The sequence below is a fragment of the Falco cherrug genome, chromosome 5, assembly GCF_023634085.1.
Source record: "Falco cherrug isolate bFalChe1 chromosome 5, bFalChe1.pri, whole genome shotgun sequence".
Lineage (NCBI taxonomy): Eukaryota > Metazoa > Chordata > Aves > Falconiformes > Falconidae > Falco > Falco cherrug.
Window position 1 is genome coordinate 8,949,639 of NC_073701.1, and position 25,786 is coordinate 8,975,424.

Genomic DNA, 25,786 nt, shown 5'->3' on the forward strand with positions numbered 1-25,786 from the left:
TATTTTTTACCAAATTTAATCCCAAACTCAGAATATGTTATTGGAAATAGTTTTTCAACACGAAAATTTTGTTTTAGTCAAAAAGTCTTTTTTTAACCTTCCCAAATTCCAACTACGTTTTTTTAGTTTGAGCATCTTCAGCCTAGTTCTTGAGGAGGCTATAACTTTGGCAGGGAGGTGGTTTTCGACACAGTGACCCTACAAAAAACAGTGCAACAGAGGGATACTCCATTGCTAGCTGTCCTGATGGGATGGAAATAATGGAAGGCTAGCCCCTCTGGCTAATAAGCCCTGACCCTGAAACTTCACTGATGTTGGTACCAGGGCTCACTACAGCCACAGCAAACATCTGCTGCCAGCACAGCTTCTGATTGTCACATAGGTTGCTGCTTTCTCGGTCTGAAGCATGATGCTGATGTAGATCTTGCTTGTTTGGAATTATCAGTAGTTCATTTCTTTTCCGTCTCATCACATTCAGGCATTGAGTCAGATAGATTTTATGCCAGGTCAAGCACTCGTGAAGAAGTGACGGAGACAGTCCGAAAGTATTTCCCAGAAACTTGGATTTGGAGTTTAGTATCTACAAGGTGAGCACCTTAGGGCCAGTTGTTTCTTTTTTAGTAAAACTGGTTTATAAGGTGAAAACATGAATCCCCGCATGTTTGTCAAGACTTTTCAATGCCAAAAAGTCCTTCACTGTTTGCAGAGATTACTTGGCCATCCTGTGAGATGGAATTACCTTCAGCCGTGATTAGGTGTGTCCAAGGAATGGTTGTGGGTCTGGAAGAAGGTGTGGGGTGGTCCTTCAGTAACAGACATACTGTGCCTCAACATTCACACAGGCAGTGCTGTTCAGTGGGTCAAAAGGGGTACAGATAGTCACTAAAATGCCATAAAAATCCTCCTCCTGTCCTTACTCTCTGTGCTTCACCAGCTCTGAGGGAAATGCTGATCTAGATGTGACCATCCCTGACACCATCACCGAGTGGAAAGCCAATGCATTCTGCACTTCGGCAGACACAGGCTTTGGCTTGTCCCCAACAGTGTCCCTCAGAGCCTTCCAGCCCTTCTTTGTAGAGCTCACCATGCCCTACTCTGTAGTGCGTGGTGAGTCCTTCACACTGAAAGCCACCGTATTCAACTACCTGTCCGCCTGCATCAGGGTAAGGAAATTTTAAATCCTTCTCTGTACTTGTGTACCTTCTTGTACACCTTTTGCCTTCACCTAGCCTTCGTATCTTATCTCTGAGTAGCCTTAGATCCTTCAACCCTGAAATTCTTATGTTGTTCTTCCTATATAGTCCAAATGCAAAACCTACAACTCCAGCTCCCTTCTCCTTTGCTACTGAAGAAATAGCCATTGCTATGGCTTCCTAGCTCCCCAGCTCTTACAATCACACTTTCCTCATTGCGCCTCTCTCTATAACTGGCAGGTCAGTGTGACTCTGGCTCAGACAACCCATTTCCTGGCTACTCCAGTGGAAAAGGAGGAAGAGTCTCATTGTCTTTGTGAGAATGGGAGGAAAACTGTGGCTTGGCTGGTGACTCCCAAATCTCTAGGTAAAGGTCTCAGGGTGCTGAAAACTGCAGGGAGAGTTTCTCTGTGCTGTTCCTCCCATTCTTGTGTGAATGAATGAAGAACATGGTCCTGTTTGCACCCAACATAAATGGGTGTTAAAGCAACATAGTTTCCTGGGAAGCACTGCAGCTGAGTGTCTGTCTCATGTGGGGTTATTTTGGAGGCAAAGGCTGGTGGACTCATAGTGACCAAGACTGTGTCTGGCACCACACACAGTACCACCAAGCCTTACAGCCCTTAGACAGCATCTTCTGAAGCCAGAGACATTGCTGGCCAGCAGGGCTGCTCTGTCAGCTCCATTCCTCCCAGAGATTAGACGATTGCCCCATGAGATCTTCATACTTTGTTTTCACTTTGTGAAAACTGTTAGCACATGCTAACAACAGGGTGCTGTGGTAGCAGCTGTGGCGTGCATGCAGGGTAGCAGTGTGCTGAACAGCAGTGGGGCTGGTGAGTCCACCACTGTGGTGTTCCAGGTTATGTAAAAGAGTCATCAAAATAGAGTCACCTTTCCATGGCAGTGCAGCTCGTCTGCTCCAGGATAGCTTCTGATATAGATAGCTATGGTCTTGTGTGAAAGAAGCAGGGCCCAGGTGTGATAGAAAATCCCCATTGTGAGCCTGCAGGTTGGAACTCCTGGAAGCGTGGCAGTGACTCCTGTTGCCTGTTGTTGCTTGGCAGGGCTGGCTGACTCCTGTGTCCCTTGTTCCCTCCAGGACAGGTGGAGTTATCGGTGAGCACTGAGGCGCTGCAGAACCAGCAGCCCTGCGGGAATGTCATTGTGGAGACCCCTGAGAAAGGGCGGAAGGACACGGTCATCAGACAGCTGCTGGTGGAGGTATGTGGGCTGTGGGAAGGGAGAACTGACCTTTCCTAGGGCTAGAGCCTATGCTGTGATGGAATTGGACAGGATGCTAGAAAAAGTCGTCTAGGCTCCCTTTCCCATGAAAGGCTGGACCAGATGATCTTTCAAGGTCCCTTGTAACTTGGGCTGCTCTATGATTCTATGGGATCATTATGCAGTGTGGCATTATGATGGTCTTACATCATTGTTATACTTTGGCACAGCTGCATAAAGACTACAGGTTAATAATGGCGTGCAGTGTTTCTCCCAGTATGCTAGACTTTCCCTATCCCCTACTGGAGCAGGACTCCTACTCCAGTCCATCCTTCCCTTTATCTCCTACCTGTCACCTCCTATTCCAATACACTCTCTTTACACCCTCTTTCCTCCTTTTGAGACACCCCTAGTAAGTTTGCCAGTCAGCACATGCCGCCTCTCAGCAGTTGAGTGGCCAAGCTGTGGCCAGCCTCTGACGCTGAGCGTTGTGCAGTTCTGGTATGCTACCGTAGCGTGGCACCAGGATGAAGGTCAGGCATTCACAAGCACCTGTGGGAGTTTGATGCCTGTAGAGAAGTCCCCTCAAAACTCCAGTTATTATAACAGTCCATGAAAACGTGTTAGAATTTTACAGCTTATCCATTGCCTGTGGCAAGAAGAGTCACTGATGTGATGTGGTACAGAAGGAAATTATGTAGGGCAGCATTGCACATCCTTTACAGGAAAATGCTAATTTATTGTACTGGGTGTGGTAATCTGGCAGGTAGATTGTATGTTCTTAGCTTTTCTCTGTATCATAAAACCCCTTAATGTTTGCCTACTATTTTCTATGGTATCAGTAGTGTCACCAGATATGACAGTGTACATCTTCCCTTTCTATTATTAACATAATATTAGCAAACTATTAGAATAATGTCTATTTCTGCCCCCCACAAACATCCACAGCTTTATGATAAATAGCACTGCAGGCGTCTCCTCAGGACAGCCTTCCAGAGCTACTGTGAGCTTTTGTTAACAAAAGCACTTGCTGTAATGCTGCAGTACCTTTTGTTACAAGGATGTTAACTATCTCTCGCTGTGTACAATAGTTGCAGGTCATCCATGTGATAGTCCTGCAGTGTTCTCCTCTTCCTGCTCTTCCTCCACATACAACACCCGTCACTTAGGATCATATTCTTTTATTTGCTTAAATTATTATTTCAGAGCTCTCTATTTCAGGGATTGTTAATGACTGCCTCTCCTTCTTCAGTTCATTCACTTTTCACATATCCCTTTGCCCTTGTTAAGGATTGCTCTGTCTGTATTTCCTGTCTCACTAACTTGTCACCTCTCTTGTTTTCCTTCATCCCACCCAAGCCTGAAGGAGTTGAGAAGGAAACAGTTCAGAACTCTGTGCTTTGTGTGAAAGGTAAAGCCCGCTCTCTCCACCCTTTCCATTTGCTCCTGTGTGGTTTGATGGGTGGGATGTGCCTGGAGGAGGAAGATAGTGCTGCCTTTATCATATTCCAGATAGGCTGGTTTTTTTAGGTAATCAAAACATGCCCCATCAGTTGGGAGCCTGAGATGTAAGAGAGAAGAAAGCCCTAGAGAATGGACCATCCTGGCTAAGCATCAGGGTATGAGTTAGGACAGATTTAGCATGACTGCATCCCTGCTTTCTTGTATGCTAACACTGGAGTTACAAGTGCTGTCTCCTGTTTTCTAGTGCACCCAGGAAAAGTAGACATGCAATCTCCAGTGCCTAACAGTGGCTGGGGCTGGTTTCATGCAGGGATTGCCTTATAGCCAGGGAAAAACGAAGTGACTGAAGTCAGGGCATTTCTAATAGGAAGCGTTCCTGTTGTTTCACTGTGGCTCCCTCCCCTTGGGACTGCACTGAAGCTGTTTAAGACTTGTTTCTCTCTCAGGAGCGCCTGTGAAAGAGAAGTTTTCCCTGTTGCTACCCTCAAATGTGGTACAAGACTCAGGCAGAGCATATTTCTCAGTGCTGGGTGAGTGAGCAGCCTGGCAGAAGAACCATATGCTGTTTTTATCTCTGTGTTGGCCTCCTACCTCACAGCTTTTTCTTCTGGTTTCCAGCACACCTCACTCCTGTCTCATCTCTTCTGTCTTGAGCATCTTCCCTTCCAGTTGTGCTCTTCCTTTTCCCGTTTCTGCATGTCCTTTTATTCAGAGTTCTCTTCTAGTTTCCTAAATTTTCTCTCATTTACCTTTTTCCATTTTCTTTGATGTTCTGTTTCATTCAAGGATCTTTATAGATCCAGATTTTTTTTGTGTTTCTCTGCCATCTTCTGCTTCTCTCATTCAGTATCTCCCTCTGATTCTGATAGCCAGCTCTGAGTATTATTAATATCCCTCTGCTATTTCCTGCTTCCCAGGTGACATCATGGGCACTGCCATGCAGAACCTGCACCAGCTCCTGCAGATGCCGTTTGGCTGTGGGGAGCAGAACATGGTCCTGTTTGCACCCAACATCTACGTCCTGGACTACCTGAACAAGACAGGGCAGCTGAGTGAGGAGGTCAAATCCAAGGCCATCGGATACTTAGTGAGCGGTGAGCTGGGACATGGCTTTTGCTTCTGCTTTGGCTTTTTTCCAGATCCTACCTGGGATGGTTCCGTCAAATGTTGGCCAGACATGGAAAGAGAGCTTCTGTCATACACAGATGTCTCTGCTGTGTGCCTGAGAAGGCCCTTCACTGCTTTTTCCTTTATAGTTTTCTGTTACTTAAGCATTAGAGTACCTGATCATTGCACCCACTTTTCTCTGCTCCGTCTTGGGTTGCAATGCAGTGCAGAGCTGTCAGATGACCTGCTACAGTGACTTGTCTGTTGTCATCAACATGTCCTGCCTTCTTTCTGAAGAACAGCAGGTGTTGCTTGTCCTCATGCAGTGCAAGCAGTGCGTGGAGGTGGGGATGTAACGGTACTTCTTATTAGCTAGGATAGGACTGACCTACTCTTCTCTCTTTTGCCTTCACTGATACAGCTGTTTTTCTGTTTCCCCTTCCCTCAGCAGACTTTCTTTGGCATCTGAATTTTGCTTTAACTCTCCATATGCAGGTTATCAGAGGCAGCTGAACTACAAGCACCCAGATGGCTCTTACAGTACCTTTGGACCACGTTATGGACAGCAGGGGAACACCTGGTGAGATTTCAATGTTGCCTATGCCTCCCCTATATGCTTTTCTTTCTCACCTGCACATTTATAATAAATGCTGCATGACAGTAATGCTGTTGCAGACCAGCAGTCTTTCCAGTGGTCCCTGCACTGCCTTCTATTTGATGAAATAGGTTGCATCAGCCAGTTATGTAGCTGAAGCACATCCTCCCACCAGCAGGCATGAGGACCATGGCAGAAAAGAAGGAAATGGAGATAAATCAGGGAAAAAGCATAGCAGGGATTTCACATCCTGACTGAGAAGGGCTGAAGAGTTGCAGTGGCAGCTCTTCTAGACTAGCATCTGCTGAGAAGGCTGCTGGGAAAGGTGTTTCTAGATAAGTGGAAAGGATGATAATCCAACAGCAGTACTGTATGTTTTATTCCAAGAATGTTTGTGTGTTACTAAGCAAAGGCAGCCTGGAGGACTGTATGTGTTGCCTATGCGTCTTACTGAAAAGTTTTGTTTCAGCATATCATTGTCATACATTTTCAACTTTAGGTAAGGATAAGAATGGATGATTTAATCACCTTTGGTTTGCTTTTAGTTTCTGAAACAGTACTTGGCTCCTGATGGTATGTTGGCTTCTCCATAATTGTTTGTAACAACTCTAGCAAAAACTCTTTTGACATGTTCTTCTTTACTTTTAAACTCTGAGGAGTTCTGGGAAACCCATGAGGCATGGATTTCTAGTGCAAGAGTCCTGTCAGTAGATCCATGAGCTAACAGGGATTTAATTATTCTACATTGTCATTTTGAGTACTATTGTTACTCAAGTGTTGAGCTAACTGGCATGCAATTCTCTACTTTTTCCCAAGAGATTTTTTTCAGATATAGTTCAACAATCACTGTCCTTCAAACTGTAGCCTCAACACAGAGGGATCACAGAGTTTGTGGTCCAAGAGAGGGACAAGAGATCAAGGTAGGAAGCAGGTTTTTGAATGATTTTTTGAGGTGAAGATATAAAATGTATGTGATCTGACTAATTGGCCCACAGTTCCCCAGGCCTTCTTGCCTTTCTCCAGAAAAATGATGTCCACATGGGCCCTGTCACCTGAGATGAACACAAGGCCTGCTCAGGCTTCCACATTGCTCTTTCTTCCTTTCAGGCTCACGGCCTTTGTCCTCAAGTCCTTTGCCCAGGCCCGGCCTCACATCTTCATAGATGAGAAGCACATCCAGGATGCTTTGGTCTGGCTGTCTTACAAACAGAAGGAGAATGGCTGTTTCCACAGTTCTGGGACACTCCTGAACAATGCCATGAAGGTAACGTGTCCACCTGGTTGGTTTTTTGTGAGGCTAGAACTCAACCATAAGTCAGATGGGTCCAGCTGAGCTTCTCGAGCATACAGGCAGACGGGAAATTCCCACGTCAATGGCAAGCACTAGGGAGTCAGACGGCATTCGGTATGATTGCCACGATAGGAAGGAGAACAAAGTCTAACCTGCACTTTGGAAGTGGTATTGATACCTCCACATCAGCTGCAAGGGGGAAGAGGCAAGCTAAGAGTCTACAATGCAGGATAAAGTATTCCCACTGGAGTGGGAGAAAAGACTGAAGGTAAGAAGCTAGGTGGGGTCACCATCTACCTTTGTGTTTCCCTGCAGGGAGGCGTGGACAACGAGGTGTCACTGACGGCCTACATTACTATCGCATTGCTGGAGATCCCTCTGCCTATAACTGTACGTGGCTGCACCCTATTCTTCAGTCAGTTATGTTGTGTCAGTCTATGACGACACAGTACAGCCTAGAATTTGCTCCAAATTGCAAAAAGGACTGGGTTGTTGAGCCCTGTGTTAAAAGAATCATGAGCTGTCAATTTTGGCATTTCTGGAACACATTGTACCCTACATGTTCCTAGACCTCATTCTGGCAGACGCCTCCTCAGAGTTCATGGGAATGATGTGCCATTAGTAAGGCAAAACCCTAATTTCTCCCCAGACTTCTAATCAGAGGTTATCTCTCCCCAGCACTCAGTGGTGCGTAATGCTCTCTTCTGCCTGGAAACAGCAGCAGATGAGAAAGAAAACCACGTGTACACCAAGGCTCTGATGGCATATGCCTTCTCCCTGGCAGGCAAGGAGGACAAGCGGAAGGCATTGCTTGGCTCACTTGAAAAGGAAGCTGTGAAAAAGGGTGAGTGCTCCAGGCGGGACATCTCTTTCACTGGCATAAGATCTTCCCTTGAGAAAAAAATGCCTTTGGCTGCTGGGGCAATGGCTGTAGGAACTGGCTTGTGTGGGTAGGGAAAGGTGGAGGGAGAGGAAAGACTTGTGCAAAGGGGTTGCATTTTTGAGAGCTCCCTCTCAGTGCCCAGTCCTACTTCTGTGCTCCAAGGGAGTTCATCAGGAAGCACCAGGCACCATCCCCACCAGTGCTGCACTAAAGGATAGCTCTGCTAGCATCTCTCCTCAGTCAGCTCCTCTTGCCGCACCACGCACTGCTTAGCAAAGGCTTAGCCATGTTTATGGCCACTCCTTCCTCCAGTGCATGTGCTCAACAGAGAACAAAGCTGACCGTGCACGGCACAAGACATGATAGATCAGAGATGAGCTGGTTGTGTTGAGAGAGAAAACAAACATGCACCTCATTTTGGAGGCCTTAGCATAAGTTCTAAGTCTTGCAGGAAATCACGTAATGACTCGGAAGCGCCCTGCCAGAGTCAGGCGGGACAGTGGGTTTGCCCGAGCATTGGGTAGCAGGGTTGTGAAGGAAGAATGGCCAGCACCTTTTGCCTTCTCTGCCTGCAGGTTGACTGTCAAGCCCTGGTCACATTCTTTGGGTCATTTTGCCTCACAGAGCTTGTCACTGCCCAATGCCGGCAGCTTGACTCAACAAGGGAAGCAGTGCCAGCCTGGTGCTCTGCTGGTGCTCAAGCCCATGAATGTCTGTGTGAATCTGGAGTCTAGGACAAAGCGGTCTCAGCGGTCTCAGACTAGTCGCAGCAAGCAGAGAGCTGTCTAACACTTCCCATTTCATCCCACATGACAGATGCGTCCTGGAGGCTCCGTCCTCCCAGCTGGCCTGGCAGCAGACTAAGGACTCCCTTGCAATAATTAGTACTAACTGCTTGTTGTCTTGTCTCCACGCTCCCTGCCTCCTGGAAAGATGGGTCTGTTCATTGGCAGCGGCCTGGGAAAGAGCCAGAGGTTGATCTCCCGTACTATCGCCACCGAGCTCCCTCTGCCGAAGTGGAGATGACAGCCTACGTGCTGCTTGCTCACCTCACCACGCAGCCAGCACCTTCCCAGGAGGAGCTGTCATTCGCATCTCTCATTGCAAAGTGGATCAGCGGTCAACAGAACCCCAACGGAGGCTTCTCCTCCACCCAGGTGAGCCGCTTCCCTCCTGCGACCTCACACATCAACGTCAGAAGACGAGAAGTGCCGGAGACCCAGGTGGGAGCACAGTAAGGTTTGCCAGGGCAGGGGCTGTTGCCCTGCGGTATTTACCATGGTTGCCACGTCCCCAAGAGGCTAGAGGCCAGTATCTCAGGTAACGCTTCTGGAAATGACGGATGCTTTGATTAATGACCTGGTTTTCCTGACACAGTGGGGCAGGACAGTAGGGACACAAGGGACGTGTGTCTGTGCCACTGGAGAGGGCTCCCACTGCAGTGCGTCGGTGCCCGTGAAGTTGCTGCTTCACCCTGTGGCAAGGGAGTGAAGGCTCCGCAGTGCTCCGTGCCAGGGAGCTGGGGGAACATGCAGCTGCTGTGCAGAGGACACAGGAAGGGAACGGGAATGCCCCAAAGCTGCTCTTCTCCTCTGTCCTTTCTACTTAAAACTGGAGAAAGTGAAGAATGGAGGGGAGGGTGCCTGATGACAGCAAAGGGCAGGCTGTGGGAGGACAGGCTGTGGAAAGGCTGACTGCATCCCCCTGGGAGCTGGGACCCATCTTTTTCAGGACACAGTGGTGGCTCTCCAAGCCTTGTCCCTGTACGGAGCCGTCACCTATGCCAAGAGCGGAGCGGCCTCCAAAGTGACCCTGCGATCTGGAGGGGACTTTCAACAGGACTTCCAAGTGGATCCCACAAACCGGCTGCTGCTCCAGCGTGTGCCCCTGCCCCAGGTGCCAGGGGAGTACAGCACCGAGGTGTCTGGCGAAGGATGCGTCTACCTGCAGGTGAGGGGGATGGGGGCAGGTGCCATCCTAGGAGGGGAGCGCCTCACCAGGCAGCAGCCAGGGAGAGGGCAGAGGGGCAAGAGAGAGGGGAGAAGTGGGAGGGAATGCTCTGGGAGAGGGAAGAGGGCAAGGAGAGTAGAGATGGAGAAATCGTGGGAGGGAAAGAGGGAAGGATCTGCACCGTGGAGGTGTTGTGAGAAAGGGTGAAGTGGGGAGCCTGGATGGGGAGAGGACGGTCTCTCTCACACGGTGAGCATGCAGGCACACACGCTCACACAGAGCCGCTGGCTTTCCTCTAGACAAGCCTGAGGTACAATGTGCAGCCCGCGCAGGAGGATGCACCCTTCACGCTTCATGTGTACACAACCCCAGAGACATGTGCGGACTCCAAAGCTCACAAGGTCTTTGACATAGGCATAAATGTCAGGTGAGTCTGTGGGTCTGAGCCTTCCTGAGACGCCATGGCAGCTGAGTTCTGGTGAGCTGGTTTGGAAGGCCTGGAGAAGCAGTGCAACCCTTTGAAAAGTGGGCAGGGAGCAGCTGGGCTGGGAGGAGAGACTGTGGAGGAAGGACATGTCCTGCAGTGGTGGAGCTGTGTGGGCAGCCAGGGGCTGGGCAAGGGAGAGGCTGCGTAGGTGACTAGGAGACCCCGGCATAGCTGGAGAAGAAGGTGCTGGACCGCTAGGACGTGGTGGGTGCCGAGTGTTACAGAAAAGTTGGAAATGCCCCCAGCAGTGCCCCCCACTTTGGCTTGAGGTGCACTGAATCTTTGTTGCTTGGTTCCTCAGTTACACCGGGGAGCGCAATGGCTCCAACATGGTGATTGTTGATGTGAAGATGCTGTCAGGATTCATCCCTGTGAAGTCTTCCGTGAGGAAGGTAGGATGCTGTTTGTCAAACAAGCTACATCCAGCTGCTTATATTCAAGACACCTTCCAAGTGTCTATAGCAAACCAGAGGGCTTCAGGGTTGGAATGAGCTTGATCTCGCCACTGTCATCTGCCTATTTGCCTTGTACAGTGCTCTCTTTTCAGACCTGCCTTAAGGCCAGCACAAGGGGAGACAATATGATGAATCTAGGAAAAATAGATTAAGTAACTTTTTCTTTGGACTGATGGTGCGCCCTTTTATCACTGTGTTCCAGTAGCTCCCTAGAAGCACTGTTTGCATAGGACATTCAAAAGTAGTGCTGTTTTATTTTTCCCTCTGCTGATCTGACAACACCTTATAGCATTGTAACTGTTTAGGTCTTGGGTCACTATTTGACATGCTACACAGGTGCATGGTTGGGAAAATAAGGGCAATCATACGACACTGCAGAACTAGCAAGTCAGAAGGCATGGATTTTCATAGAATTGTTTCATCACTGCTTGAAGCAGTGCTCAGTCCCTGCTGAGTTAGGCTGTACTTTGTCAGCCAGGATGGTGAAGGGAAGGTCTGGGGACTGTGAAATCTAGCAGCACACCAAAGAGGCAGTTCCATGCTGCTCACTTAGTTCCCTGAGTACCCTGAGCAGCACACCAAAGAGAGAGTTCCATGCTGCTCACTTAGTTCCCTGAGTACCCTGGTGTCTCATCCACAGTACATCCCATCTGTAGGGCTGTGCAAGGGGCACAGGGACACCAAACTCAATGGTAAAATCTTGGTCTTCTTTCTCCAGCTGGAAAGCCACCGCATTATTGAACGCACAGAGCTGAGTACCAACCATGTCCTTGTATATCTGGAAAAGGTGAGTTTCCACCTAGGGTGAGGACGGGTCAGAAATACAGGCTTTGGGACATACGGTGACATGGGGGAAAAGACCGGGGACTCAAAACTACCACAGCTCTGCAAAGAATAGGACTGAATCTCATACTGACTCTTGCTGACCTTTCAGACTTACTGGTACTTTCCTCCCAGCCCTCAGCAGGCTTTCCTCCGACCCCACAGACAGATCATGCCCCGACCCCCCCACCAGCCAGAGCCTCCCCCAGCGTGGGGAAAGGCCCCAGGGTTCCCCCTTGCCCCTCAGCCAGGCCTGCAGCCCCCCAGGCCCAGCACGGGGGCAGGGGAGAGCGAGGGAGCCCGGGGCAGTGCGGGGCTGCCCCTCAGCCTCCACCACTTCCCTTCCCCAGCTGGGCAGCGAGACCCTCAGCTTCTCCTTCGCGGTGGAGCGGGACATCCCCGTGCAGGGCCTGAAGCCAGCTCAGGTGAAGGTCTATGACTACTATGAGACAGGTGAGTGTGGGGCTGGGGGTGCCCGTGGGACCGAGGGTGGGCAGTGGGCTGCGTGAAGGGGCACGGGAGCTGTGGGGACCCGCAGCTGTCCCTGGCCCGGGCCATCTCCCGTCCCCCCCATGCGAACATGGAGATGGTGAGCAGGTCTGGGTGGTGGTGACTCTGCGGGGATCCCTGCGTGGCTGCTCCTCACAGCAGAGCTGCTGTGCAGCCGTCCATCCTCCCCGGGGAGAGGGTGGAGGAAGCCAAACCCCCAGCCCTCCCACCGTGGTGCCTCCGAGGCCGGCCCTGCCTCGCCACAGAGAGGAGCCATCCCATGGGGCAGAGCTGCAGGTGCCGGGGGTCCCGTGTTCAGGTCTGGCCCCAGAGCACAGCCGTGCCCTTGCTCCCAGCCAGTCCTGCTGCTCCTTGTGCCTCTGCTGTCCTGGATGCTGCTCCAGGGTGGCGGTGACCCAGTTGTCCCCACCCCACCCCAGGGTGTGCTGGGAGAAGGTGCCTGAGCAGCCCTTGGGCACGCTGGAGTGGAGACCTGATGGGGCTGCCAGCGCCGGGTGGCTCTGCCTTGCTGGGTGGCCTCTGGCCGTGGCAGTGGCTGGGGCTCCCTCCCACCCAGCTGGGATCTCTGGGGGCAAAGCTGGGGGTGGTGGCGGCAGCCTGCCGTGTGGCCTGGGAGGAGCATCTCTCTGGCACCCATCCCTCTACCAGGGCATCAAGGGGCTCTGACAGCCCGCTCTCTCCCTTCCATTCTGTTTTCCAGACGAATTTGCCACACAGGAGTACAGCGCTCCCTGCGCCACAGGTAGGGTGCACAGGAATAACTGAGATGTTGCAGCATGGGCTATTGCAGGTTGTCTCCAATGAGAGTCATTGCAGACCTTGGGTCTCCTCAGCCTGTGTATCTTCTCAGCTTTCATCTCCATGGTCCGTTGCAGTCTGTAGGCACGCCTCGGTGCAGCGGGGAAGGGCAAGGCCACCTGATGTCCTGTGTCCGATCGGACGCAGCTTTCGTTTTGGTTCACTGAGAAGGGCAATCCCAGCGTCACTGCCTTCACTCACACAGAGACACTTGTCTTTACCTCTGTCCGTGTGTCACATTGTACAAACAACACTGAAATCCCCTTGGGACTGAATACCACACTCAGCCTTTCGTGTCTCTGCCCTTTTCAGGGCCACATTTGCAATGCTGCAGCCACAGAAGGCTACATGCATCTTGGTGAAGTTTTGATGTTACTCACGTCTTAGGTGGGGACCTTTCAAATTCTGCCCTGGGCTGCTTTTTGCCTTTCTTTGGGAAGTCCAGGTGCTGAGAGAGAATGTGTACTAGGGTAGCTCATGTATCTCCAGTATGAATCTGCCTCCCTTCCCCTCTTTGTAGCATGGATATCTTGAACATGTCCAGCCATTCCCATTCTGTTATGTGCCTGCAACTGGGTATTTTTAGGTGAAGCAGTTTCCCAAGTTTTAACAGGGCTTTAACTCACATAACCACCAGAACACAGAGAAGATGTCCAGGGCTCTGGACACTGCTTCACCAGGACACTTGCCTCTCTCTGTCTTTTTCCCACCTCCAGCCAAGGCTGAACAGGGAAATGTCTGAAGAGCACATCTTGTCTGGGCCTTGCTGGATCAGCTCGCGTGTCTCTGCCCCTAGAAGATCTTCTTGTTGAGGGGGGGCTACTGAAATGTTAGAGAAGGACACCTCAACAGCAAAAAGAAAGTAAAACTATAAATAAATTAAGTCTTGATTCTCATCAGATGACTCTGGCCTTATTTTTGGTACTGTGTCTTGTGTCTCCCTCCATCCACAGCTCAGACTCCGTGATGGCCTGAGATTTAAATCCAGAGCCATCCATGGCAAGGTGGTGTTTGGCAGCTCCTCAGGAATACCAGAAAGCAGACAGCTTTTGGCAGTGAGGAGGTTTGTCTCCAGGAGGAGAGGAAATCCTACCTGATCCATTACACGCTGGAAGCTTGGCTCCCTGCCTCTAAAAGCGAGTGTTTTCTGCAAGATAATCCTTGAACATAAACCTCTGATCGCACATTGCCTTTGATCTCACTGTGAACTCACTGCCATGAGCTGGAAGGACAGTGTGAGCCTGTCCAATCTGATCTTTCATGGCAAGCCAGATAGAAGTGAAGGGAAGACCTGTGAACTTTCCCATTCTGTTGGTGAAGATATTGCTTGTTTCTAAACAGTTGAAGTGAAATCAGAGAGGGACTGGGAACTTAACAGTGTCATTCATAGAATGGTAGAATTGTTTAGGTTGGAAAAGACCTTCAAGATCATAGAGTCCAACCATCCACTTAGCACTGCCGAGTCTACCACTAAGCCATATCCCTAAGCACCGCATCTACATGTCTTTAAACATCTCCAAAGATGGTGATTCCACCACCTCACTAGGCAGCCTGTTCCAGTGCTTGGCAACCCTTTTGATGAAGAAATTTTTCATAACACCCAATCTAAACCTCCCCTGGTACAACTTGAAGCCATTTCCTCTTGTCCTATTGCTTGTTACTTGGGAGGAGAGACCAACACTCACCTGCCTACAACCTCCTTTTGGGTATTGTAGAGAGCAATAAGGTCCCCCCTGAGCCTCCTTCTCTCCAGGCTAAACAACCCCAGTTCCCTCAGCGCTTCTCATAAGACTTGTGCTCTAGACCCTTCACCAGCTTCGTCGCCCTTCTCCGGACACGCTCCAGCACCTCAAGGTCTTTCTTGTAGTGAGGGGCCCAAAACTGAACACGGTATTCAAGGTGTGGCCTCATCAGTGCTGAGTACAGGGAGAAGATCACCTCCCTGGTCCTGCTGGCCACACTGTCTCAGATACAGGCCAGGACACTATTGGCCTTCTTGGCCACCTGGGCACACTGCCGGCTCATGTTCAGCTGGCTGTTAACCAACACCGCCAGGTCCTTTTCCCCCAGGCAGCTTTCCAGTCACTCTTCCCCAAGCCTGTAGTGTTTCATGGGGTTGTTGTGACCCAAGTGCAGGACCTGGCATTTCTCCTTGTTGAACCTCATACAATTGGCCTTGGCCCATTGATCCAGTCTGTCCAGATCTCTCTGCAGAGCCTTCCTACCCTCAAGCAGATCAGAACTCCCCCCTCCAACTTGGCATTGTCTGGAAATTTCCTGCGGGTGCACTCGATCCCCTTGTCCAGATCATTAATAAAGATGTTAGACAGAACTGGCCCCAGTACTGAGCCCTGGGGAACACCACTGGTGACCGGTCACCAACTGGATGTAACTCCATCCACCCCAACTCTTTGGGCCTGGCCATCGGCCAGTTTTTTAACCAGCGAACAGTACATCCATCTGAGCCATGAGCAGCCAGTTTCTCCAGGAGAATGCTGTGGGAGATGGTGTCAAAGGCCTTTCTAAAGTCTAGGTAAACAACACTCACAGCCTTTCCCTTGTCCACTAAGCAGGTCACCTTGTCATAGAAGGAGATCAGGTTAACGAAGCAGGACCTGCCTTTCATAAACCCATGCTGACTGACCCTGAACACTACTGGGTTGTCCTGTATGTGCCATGTGATGGCACTCAGGACAATCATAGAATTTCAACCAAGAACCACCTTATGAGCCAAACCACTCGCGTTTTTCATGAGAACTTTATCCTCTCCCTCTCAGTGGAGGCCTGTAGGTCTCTTTTGGGTTTTTCTATTAGTAATGTTTTAAAGTGGTTTGGATTTTTTTCTCCTTCACAACTAGGCTTACAGTGTTTCAGCAGAATTCAGAGGGGATGCCCTGGATTCCCATCGGGTAGTTTGGGTTAAACTTTTCACATGTCAGTTTTCCAAATGATCATATTGTCTCTAGTCTAGATCTCTCCCAGGGATGGAGAGGCAATCAGCCTTAGCTCAGTAGGTCATATGGCACCCTGCGTATTTTATTTACATGGTTCTGTGTGCAGAGGTGCCTTTGATCCTGCCAATGTAAGCATAAGCAAACACACCTATAGGAGTCCCTCACACAGCTCCTTTCATGTACACAGACCCAGGTTGTCAAAAGAATAATTCACTGCTGCAGCAAAGAACTTTTATTTGTTTCAGTGACACTGAAGCTCTTTGCATCATCGTTGTCCATGTAGGTGTCTCAAGACCCTCTTTCCCCTTCATGAGCTACAATTCCTCACTGTGTGAGGAAAGCAGTTTACTCTGGCCCCTTTCATAGCTGTTCCCCTGCTATGGGGTCATGAGAGACTGACTGTGCCAGAGAGACACGGTCCCACTGTTAGTTAGGGGCAACCAGTTCAAAAGTGCCAGGTCTGCAAACTTGTACATACAGACCCAGGTCTGCAAATACAGACCCTCCTTTACAGTGGGCTGTAGGTGGGTGCTAACAGCTCCTTCATTTTAATTTACTTTCTGGTGAGTACTCTACATGTTATGTACATGGTTATGGTGTTGGATCTCTTCTGCCTCAAATGCAACAAAGTGATCATCATGATAATTCAGAAGTCTGTAAAATCACTGGAGTATGTTCAATTCACAAAATTTCGATAATGGCTTTCGACCATGGAAACAGTTAATGTTTTGCTGCTGCCTTATAAATTAGACATCATCTAACTGTTGCCCATGGGCAGCCATAACACTTGTCTTTTGGGGCTCCCTGGCTGGCTTCTACATCTCTCTACTTGACTAGGCTGTGAATCGTCAATCACGTACTTGCAGGTCCTCCAGGGCATACCACATAAGAAACTTCAACAAGGCTACCTTAAAGAAGTACAGGAATGTCTGAATATTGAATTTCCATCCCCAAGGAGCATGCATGTTATGCTTCAAAGGCAAATCACAATGGTCTAAAGTCAAAACAGTTTAATTCAGCAACTAAAAACTATGTTGCTTTGAGACCTTGGAAAAGTAATTCCCTTATAGCAGGAAATTAGGCGGTTTTACTATTTCTAAATCAAGACAAAATGCAATTAGTATTCATGGTTTATTAGAAATTTCGCTCAGCTTTCACTGAAGACAGTTCATTCCATAGACTTCTCTGAATATGAAGTGTCAAGAAGGTCTTGAGTGAGTAAATGCCAAACACCACAGGAGACAAGGTGTCACAATATTAATATCTAGCAAAAAAGATGATGAACTTTATTTGTTCTCAGTAATGCTGTTGGGATAGGCACACTAAAAAAACTGGATGGAACAAATAGCTGTGCATACTTTGGATAAACAATAAGCCATGATGCCTAACAATAAGCATTTCATGAGAATAAAGTCACATGAGATCTTTCTGTCATTCAAAAGTTTAAACCAGAAATTAATGGGACAAAACCAAGAAAAGAACATTCCTAGAGATATGTAAGAGGATTATAGAGAGTTTGATCAAAGCAAGTCTATGATTTAAATACATTTGCCATTTAAACTAGACTTAGGTAGTTAAGTTACTGGCAAATGTCATGAGCTTCTCCTTGGGAATGTCCCAGAAGCAGCAGGCACAAGATATGGAAGTTTCCATAAGAAGGCTCAAGCTTCAGCTGGAGAACCGGCCATTATAAATTAGCAGCTGAAGGCATAATGCATGCACACATCCCTCCTACCCCTCCATGCACACTCTAATCTTAGAAGAGGACATACCGTCTATCTCCTTCCACTCTTCTACAAACAAGAAACAGTCCTGGAAGGGAAGTCTAAGGGGCACATCACAGAGGCTGAATTTCATGTAACATTAGCTAACAATCTAGGCTGCTTACCAGTGGGAGACATGGACAGGCACCTGCAGGGACCAGTTCAATCAAGGTTATGGTTTCTAAGCCAGGGGAGAGAAATTGTTCTCAAGAAGTACCTGTCCTTTGTTGATTAGATAGGGTCTCAGATCACAAGTCCAGAGTACATAACACTGAGAGGGCTACATTAGAAAGGCTGACCCCAACTTAAATCATTCTGTCTTCTTTTTTAAAAAAATATTCCTCACTTTTCGTCCTTATTCCTGCACAAAGGCATGTCTGGATGAGATGTTCTTCGACATAAGAATCCAGGGAGATTAAAGCTGTGACTGGAGGCTGAGCAGGAAAAAACAGAATTGGGAATAAACTGTTCAAAACCCATTCGTGAGTACAGTTAATTTATTTGTAAAGTTCATTTCCTATTCCTTGCAGGCACTATTTATCTGTCAGTCCATAGATGGTGGTGATGGTAGCTAGGCAGGGAAGTTCCAGCAACTGGGAGTGTTCTTCATGCATTGTCCTGGTCTACTTCCTCTGCAAGAATGGAAGAAGATGAGAAGGTAGAGGAGTTAAGAGAGATATGCCAGTTCCCTCTTTCAGGCTGAGAGACAGAGTGAGCAAAATGTGAGTTTGGGAAGCCAAGTTGTGTGTGAAGCAGAGTACAGGAGAGTGAGCTGCTGTTTGACCAGAGCTGAGGGTCATCCATAGCACTCAACACTCATGTCACCTTCAAAGCTATGTGAGATTGAGAGAGGGCTGAGACTCTTTCTGACCCACTGGAAGAGATAAGCAGAGTGGGATTTGTCACAGCTGGGATGGACACAGGAGCACAGTGCAAACAGGCAACAAGAATGTTTACTGCAGCAATGAGATGCTCTTAAAGTGTATTTATTTCTCTGCAGAGAGTAGAAGGGATCTGCTGCACCAGTACTATTCAGGGCAAGGATGGAAGCTTTCTGCTTTGCAACTGCTATCATCCTTTTAAGTCAGTGCAGACCACTTTTGGACACCTAGACCAGCGGATGGACCTCTTAACTAGCAACTTCCCACCATCCTTTCCAAGGAAGAGAAAAACTCTGCCTTTTAACAGACATGGGGAAGAATAGCCTAAAATCTAAAGTCTCCCCACTAGCCTCAGACTGGATAACCAGACCACACCAATATACACTTTGGAAATGCTTTACCATCCACTCAGTGTCTGTCTTACAACTCATGTTTTTCCAGGAAAGGAAGGCTGTAGGCCCAGAATCAGCAGAACACAGCCTGTACCTACGGACACAGTCCAGGTTAGCAAAGAGTATGGAGTGAAAGTGTGGGAGTTCAGGCTCTTTTCCAAGACATCAGATAAGAAAACAAAAGGACATAAATCTCACTGTTTAATACCAGGAAGAGATAAAGCTTTTGCTTTTCCCAAGTCCAAATCACTTTTTCTCTGCTCTCAGATGCCACAGTCATGCCTTGTGAAAAAACAGTTCCTAGGGTCTCAGTGCTTCCCAGAAGCCTCCATATTCCAAACACCTGAAACAGGGCAGCTGATGGGAAGTCACATATGCTAATCTTCATATTGGAAGACTCCACACAGGACAAAAGAAGTATCCTTGGTCAGGGCCTTCCACAGAAGCTCCTACATTACCTGTGCTCCAAACACAAAGCCAAGCACATGTGGTCTTGTACTGCAGAGAATCCCCCAAAGATCATAACCTCTCTGTCCTTCCAGCTCAGACTCCAAACCAAGACTGAGGGCTGGCTGCCTAGTGTCATGAGGAATACCTGCCTCATGGTAGGTCAGACCATGACATGCTTCTTTATGGGTTATCTTTTCATGGTCTTAATTTGCTCTGTTGCTTCAGATGGAGTGTTTTGGGGGAGGAATGTCCTGGGTGCTTTGAAAGAACCAAGTCCCCTCAGCATGATCCCACAGCTACACTATCTGGAGCTCTCAGGAAGGACCAGAGTTTACCTGAAATCTGAGACAATAAGCATTATATAAGAAACTTGAAATCAAAGAAAAAGTCCAGGGGGCAGCAACAGAACAATCGGGACACAAATTTCATTCAGGTCAGGAGAACTGGACTATGGAAACCACTGTGAGAATTCAGGGATGGTAGATTTTGAATGGTACAACAACATTGTGCCTTTTGTGCTCTCAGTTTTGTATACAAAATCTGTGCTTGTGAGTTGTGCCAAACTCATGCAAACTTGAGCAGAAAGACAGAAGCACTGGCTGGAAGAACAGAAATACAATGAAAAAGGTGTAGAGAACTGCAAAGGGAAGCACTTTCAGCACCCTACCTGTGGCGCAGGGAGCGCTGTACTCCTGTGTGGCAAATTCGTCTGGAAAACAGAATGGAAGGGAGAGACAGGCTGTCAGAGCCCCTTGATGCCCTGGTAGAGGGATGGGTGCCAGAGAGATGCTCCTCCCAGGCCACACGGCAGGCTGCCGCCACCACCCCCAGCTTTGCCCCCAGAGATCCCAGCTGGGTGGGAGGGAGCCCCAGCCACTGCCACGGCCAGAGGCCACCCAGCAAGGCAGAGCCACCCGGCGCTGGCAGCCCCATCAGGTCTCCACTCCAGCGTGCCCAAGGGCTGCTCAGGCACCTTCTCCCAGCACACCCTGGGGTGGGGTGGGGACAACTGGGTCACCGCCACCCTGGAGCAGCATCCAGGACAGCAGAGGCACAAGGAGCAGCAGGACTGGCTGGGAGCAAGGGCACGGCTGTGCTCTGGGGCCAGACCTGAACACGGGACCCCCGGCACCTGCAGCTCTGCCCCATGGGATGGCTCCTCTCTGTGGCGAGGCAGGGCCGGCCTCGGAGGCACCACGGTGGGAGGGCTGGGGGTTTGGCTTCCTCCACCCTCTCCCCGGGGAGGATGGACGGCTGCACAGCAGCTCTGCTGTGAGGAGCAGCCACGCAGGGATCCCCGCAGAGTCACCACCACCCAGACCTGCTCACCATCTCCATGTTCGCATGGGGGGGACGGGAGATGGCCCGGGCCAGGGACAGCTGCGGGTCCCCACAGCTCCCGTGCCCCTTCACGCAGCCCACTGCCCACCCTCGGTCCCACAGGCACCCCCAGCCCCACACTCACCTGTCTCATAGTAGTCATAGACCTTCACCTGAGCTGGCTTCAGGCCCTGCACGGGGATGTCCCGCTCCACCGCGAAGGAGAAGCTGAGGGTCTCGCTGCCCAGCTGGGGAAGGGAAGCGGTGGAGGCTGAGGGGCAGCCCCGCACTGCCCCGGGCTCCCTCGCTCTCCCCTGCCCCCGTGCTGGGCCTGGGGGGCTGCAGGCCTGGCTGAGGGGCAAGGGGGAACCCTGGGGCCTTTCCCCACGCTGGGGGAGGCTCTGGCTGGTGGGGGGGTCGGGGCATGATCTGTCTGTGGTGTGGAGGGACAGAGGTGTCTGCTATGTGACAGAAAACAGCACAGTGGCAGACAGGTTTATGTTTTGTGTTTACAGGCCCACAGATGCTTAGCATTGCTCCCCATCTCTGTGCACGCTATTGCCAGTGTGCTGCAGAGTTCACTGTGTGCCCCACGGCAGCCCTGTGTCAGTCCTCACCTGCTCTATGTACACGAGAACGTGATTTGTGCTCACTTCTGTCCGTTGGACCTGGTGAAACCAGCTGTTTGAGAGCTGTAAACAGGAGACAGAGAGGAGGTTGCTGATCTGAAAGGAAGTTAGTCAATCCTCCTTCAACTCATCTAAGCTTCTTCCCACCCCTAGAATCTCAGCAGGTGGATGCTGAGAAGTAAAGCACAGGGAATACTTCCCAGGGGACATGGCAAACACTTTTGTGTGAAGCCTGCACAGTAAGTCTCCCCCTAGTTCCCATCATCACATGCTCTTGCATCTCCTTGACATAAAAATGGAGGGAGGGAATGGCAGTGTAATAGCTGTCATATATCCTGAGTCCCTGAAATTAGACATGATGATCTCCTTCCAGCTCTTGCTCTCAGGTCCCAGCTGCACATATATTTCAGCTATTGCAAGCTACCAAGAGCGCTTGATGAGTGGAAATAGAGTGATGCTACTGGCATCCCTCATTCATGCCCCCTCCACAGCAGAGGGGTGAAAGACCTGGAGGAAAAGAGGAACAGGTCTAGCAGTAAAGAAAATACCTGGAAAAGAATTTGATGCTCCTTTAAGTAAGAAAATTGATGCCCCTGATTAAAGACTTATAAACTCAATGGAATGCTTGACACAGCATCCTACCTTCCTGGAGGTAGCTACTGGAACTCAGTGATAATAAAGGGGCCCATCACCAGTCCAAAGAAAAAGTTACTTAATCTATTTTTCCTAGATTCATCATATTGTCTCCCCTTGTGCTGGCCTTAAGGCAGGTCTGAAAAGAGAACACTGTACAAGGCAAATAGGCAGATGACAGTGGTGAGATCAAGCTCATTCCAACCCTGAAGCCCTCTGGTTTGCTATAGACACTTGGAAGGTGTCTTGAATATAAGCAGCTGGATGTAGCTTGTTTGACAAACAGCATCCTACCTTCCTCACGGAAGACTTCACAGGGATGAATCCTGACAGCATCTTCACATCAACAATCACCATGTTGGAGCCATTGCGCTCCCCGGTGTAACTGAGGAACCAAGCAACAAAGATTCAGTGCACCTCAAGCCAAAGTGGGGGGCACTGCTGGGGGCATTTCCAACTTTTCTGTAACACTCGGCACCCACCACGTCCTAGCGGTCCAGCACCTTCTTCTCCAGCTATGCCGGGGTCTCCTAGTCACCTACGCAGCCTCTCCCTTGCCCAGCCCCTGGCTGCCCACACAGCTCCACCACTGCAGGACATGTCCTTCCTCCACAGTCTCTCCTCCCAGCCCAGCTGCTCCCTGCCCACTTTTCAAAGGGTTGCACTGCTTCTCCAGGCCTTCCAAACCAGCTCACCAGAACTCAGCTGCCATGGCGTCTCAGGAAGGCTCAGACCCACAGACTCACCTGACATTTATGCCTATGTCAAAGACCTTGTGAGCTTTGGAGTCCGCACATGTCTCTGGGGTTGTGTACACATGAAGCGTGAAGGGTGCATCCTCCTGCGCGGGCTGCACATTGTACCTCAGGCTTGTCTAGAGGAAAGCCAGCGGCTCTGTGTGAGCGTGTGTGCCTGCATGCTCACCGTGTGAGAGAGACCGTCCTCTCCCCATCCAGGCTCCCCACTTCACCCTTTCTCACAACACCTCCACGGTGCAGATCCTTCCCTCTTTCCCTCCCACGATTTCTCCATCTCTACTCTCCTTGCCCTCTTCCCTCTCCCAGAGCATTCCCTCCCACTTCTCCCCTCTCTCTTGCCCCTCTGCCCTCTCCCTGGCTGCTGCCTGGTGAGGCGCTCCCCTCCTAGGATGGCACCTGCCCCCATCCCCCTCACCTGCAGGTAGACGCATCCTTCGCCAGACACCTCGGTGCTGTACTCCCCTGGCACCTGGGGCAGGGGCACACGCTGGAGCAGCAGCCGGTTTGTGGGATCCACTTGGAAGTCCTGTTGAAAGTCCCCTCCAGATCGCAGGGTCACTTTGGAGGCCGCTCCGCTCTTGGCATAGGTGACGGCTCCGTACAGGGACAAGGCTTGGAGAGCCACCACTGTGTCCTGAAAAAGATGGGTCCCAGCTCCCAGGGGGATGCAGTCAGCCTTTCCACAGCCTGTCCTCCCACAGCCTGCCCTTTGCTGTCATCAGGCACCCTCCCCTCCATTCTTCACTTTCTCCAGTTTTAAGTAGAAAGGACAGAGGAGAAGAGCAGCTTTGGGGCATTCCCGTTCCCTTCCTGTGTCCTCTGCACAGCAGCTGCATGTTCCCCCAGCTCCCTGGCACGGAGCACTGCGGAGCCTTCACTCCCTTGCCACAGGGTGAAGCAGCAACTTCACGGGCACCGACGCACTGCAGTGGGAGCCCTCTCCAGTGGCACAGACACACGTCCCTTGTGTCCCTACTGTCCTGCCCCACTGTGTCAGGAAAACCAGGTCATTAATCAAAGCATCCGTCATTTCCAGAAGCGTTACCTGAGATACTGGCCTCTAGCCTCTTGGGGACGTGGCAACCATGGTAAATACCGCAGGGCAACAGCCCCTGCCCTGGCAAACCTTACTGTGCTCCCACCTGGGTCTCCGGCACTTCTCGTCTTCTGACGTTGATGTGTGAGGTCGCAGGAGGGAAGCAGCTCACCTGGGTGGAGGAGAAGCCTCCGTTGGGGTTCTGTTGACCGCTGATCCACTTTGCAATGAGAGATGCGAATGACAGCTCCTCCTGGGAAGGTGCTGGCTGCGTGGTGAGGTGAGCAAGCAGCACGTAGGCTGTCATCTCCACTTCGGCAGAGGGAGCTCGGTGGCGATAGTACGGGAGATCAACCTCTGGCTCTTTCCCAGGCCGCTGCCAATGAACAGACCCATCTTTCCAGGAGGCAGGGAGCGTGGAGACAAGACAACAAGCAGTTAGTACTAATTATTGCAAGGGAGTCCTTAGTCTGCTGCCAGGCCAGCTGGGAGGACGGAGCCTCCAGGACGCATCTGTCATGTGGGATGAAATGGGAAGTGTTAGACAGCTCTCTGCTTGCTGCGACTAGTCTGAGACCGCTGAGACCGCTTTGTCCTAGACTCCAGATTCACACAGACATTCATGGGCTTGAGCACCAGCAGAGCACCAGGCTGGCACTGCTTCCCTTGTTGAGTCAAGCTGCCGGCATTGGGCAGTGACAAGCTCTGTGAGGCAAAATGACCCAAAGAATGTGACCAGGGCTTGACAGTCAACCTGCAGGCAGAGAAGGCAAAAGGTGCTGGCCATTCTTCCTTCACAACCCTGCTACCCAATGCTCGGGCAAACCCACTGTCCGGCCTGACTCTGGCAGGGCGCTTCCGAGTCATTACGTGATTTCCTGCAAGACTTAGAACTTATGCTAAGGCCTCCAAAATGAGGTGCATGTTTGTTTTCTCTCTCAACACAACCAGCTCATCTCTGATCTATCATGTCTTGTGCCGTGCACGGTCAGCTTTGTTCTCTGTTGAGCACATGCACTGGAGGAAGGAGTGGCCATAAACATGGCTAAGCCTTTGCTAAGCAGTGCGTGGTGCGGCAAGAGGAGCTGACTGAGGAGAGATGCTAGCAGAGCTATCCTTTAGTGCAGCACTGGTGGGGATGGTGCCTGGTGCTTCCTGATGAACTCCCTTGGAGCACAGAAGTAGGACTGGGCACTGAGAGGGAGCTCTCAAAAATGCAACCCCTTTGCACAAGTCTTTCCTCTCCCTCCACCTTTCCCTACCCACACAAGCCAGTTCCTACAGCCATTGCCCCACCAGCCAAAGGCATTTTTTTCTCAAGGGAAGATCTTATGCCAGTGAAAGAGATGTCCCGCCTGGAGCACTCACCCTTTTTCACAGCTTCCTTTTCAAGTGAGCCAAGCAATGCCTTCCGCTTGTCCTCCTTGCCTGCCAGGGAGAAGGCATATGCCATCAGAGCCTTGGTGTACACGTGGTTTTCTTTCTCATCTGCTGCTGTTTCCAGGCAGAAGAGAGCATTACGCACCACTGAGTGCTGGAAGGAGAGACAGACTGAGCTGGAGGAGACAGAGCGCATATTGTGGTTCATCTTAGAAGAACAGGAATTGGATGGTGGCTATGGACCTTTGACATTGCGACTCCCCTGTCTGGCAAAGATTGTACCATTTTGTATCTCTTTCCCTTCAGGTCCAATACCTCATGGAAAGAATGGGCATCCATACTCTCCCGGTAGAGTTAATGTCATCCATGTCACACTACTGAAAAAATAATTCCTTTTGCTGGTTCTTACTGTACAGGTAAAAACTTCCAACAGAAAATAGTGCCTACCACATTTGGAGCAGAGGGTTTACAGCAGTTTGGCAACCATCCTGGCTCAGCAGTCCTTCTGCTGCAATTCACACCCCAGTTCTACCTGTGCCACAAGCTTGTCTCACAGGGAGGGGATCACAGTCTTAGGGGTCAGAATGACCAAACCTACATTGCTTTAAAGTGGCCTCAGGCTTTTCACAGACTACCATTTATGATATTCCCTATACCTATACCTTATCCCCCAAGCATTAAGGATGGGGATTTTGCATAAAACAATGTAGAAGAGGCAGAGAAAATGAGAACAAATCCCTGAGTATGCCACCTTTTTTCAGAGACCCGTGCTCTTGTGCCAACTCAATAAGACCATAGAAGTGGTTCAATA

General features: G+C 50.2%; 2 protein-coding genes across 5 annotated transcripts in view; one reads left to right on the plus strand and one right to left on the minus strand.

Annotated features, from left to right (window-relative positions):
• The window catches only part of A2M (alpha-2-macroglobulin), a 30,560-nt gene extending 16,882 nt beyond the window's left edge, over positions 1-13,678 (plus strand). The window contains exons 18-36 of the mRNA XM_055710609.1: positions 479-587; positions 935-1,163; positions 1,434-1,560; positions 2,296-2,417; positions 3,777-3,828; positions 4,328-4,411; positions 4,799-4,975; positions 5,484-5,568; positions 6,691-6,847; positions 7,190-7,264; positions 7,553-7,718; positions 8,691-8,914; positions 9,489-9,707; positions 10,007-10,134; positions 10,496-10,586; positions 11,368-11,436; positions 11,822-11,924; positions 12,682-12,723; positions 13,496-13,678. Of these exons, the coding sequence (XP_055566584.1) occupies positions 479-587; positions 935-1,163; positions 1,434-1,560; positions 2,296-2,417; positions 3,777-3,828; positions 4,328-4,411; positions 4,799-4,975; positions 5,484-5,568; positions 6,691-6,847; positions 7,190-7,264; positions 7,553-7,718; positions 8,691-8,914; positions 9,489-9,707; positions 10,007-10,134; positions 10,496-10,586; positions 11,368-11,436; positions 11,822-11,924; positions 12,682-12,723; positions 13,496-13,521 (2,285 nt within the window). The 3' untranslated portion in view covers positions 13,522-13,678. The remainder of the gene's footprint in view (positions 1-478; positions 588-934; positions 1,164-1,433; positions 1,561-2,295; positions 2,418-3,776; positions 3,829-4,327; positions 4,412-4,798; positions 4,976-5,483; positions 5,569-6,690; positions 6,848-7,189; positions 7,265-7,552; positions 7,719-8,690; positions 8,915-9,488; positions 9,708-10,006; positions 10,135-10,495; positions 10,587-11,367; positions 11,437-11,821; positions 11,925-12,681; positions 12,724-13,495) is intronic.
• Positions 13,679-16,850: 3,172 nt separating this feature from the next.
• Positions 16,851-25,786, minus strand: part of LOC102048277 (alpha-2-macroglobulin) — a 40,015-nt gene continuing 31,079 nt past the window's right edge. For 3 of the 4 annotated variants that reach the window (XM_055710606.1, XM_055710605.1, XM_055710604.1), the window contains exons 28-36: positions 24,964-25,129; positions 23,768-23,991; positions 22,975-23,193; positions 22,548-22,675; positions 22,096-22,186; positions 21,157-21,231; positions 20,685-20,787; positions 19,887-19,928; positions 16,851-18,128 (exon numbers count right to left, since the gene is read on the minus strand). In XM_055710606.1, coding sequence (XP_055566581.1) covers positions 18,103-18,128; positions 19,887-19,928; positions 20,685-20,787; positions 21,157-21,231; positions 22,096-22,186; positions 22,548-22,675; positions 22,975-23,193; positions 23,768-23,991; positions 24,964-25,129 — 1,074 coding nt within the window. In that variant the 3' untranslated portion in view covers positions 16,851-18,102. Of the gene's footprint in view, positions 18,129-19,886; positions 19,929-20,684; positions 20,788-21,156; positions 21,232-21,627; positions 21,676-22,095; positions 22,187-22,547; positions 22,676-22,974; positions 23,194-23,767; positions 23,992-24,963; positions 25,130-25,786 lie in introns of those variants that run through there. The other variant, XM_055710608.1, reaches the window with a different exon arrangement.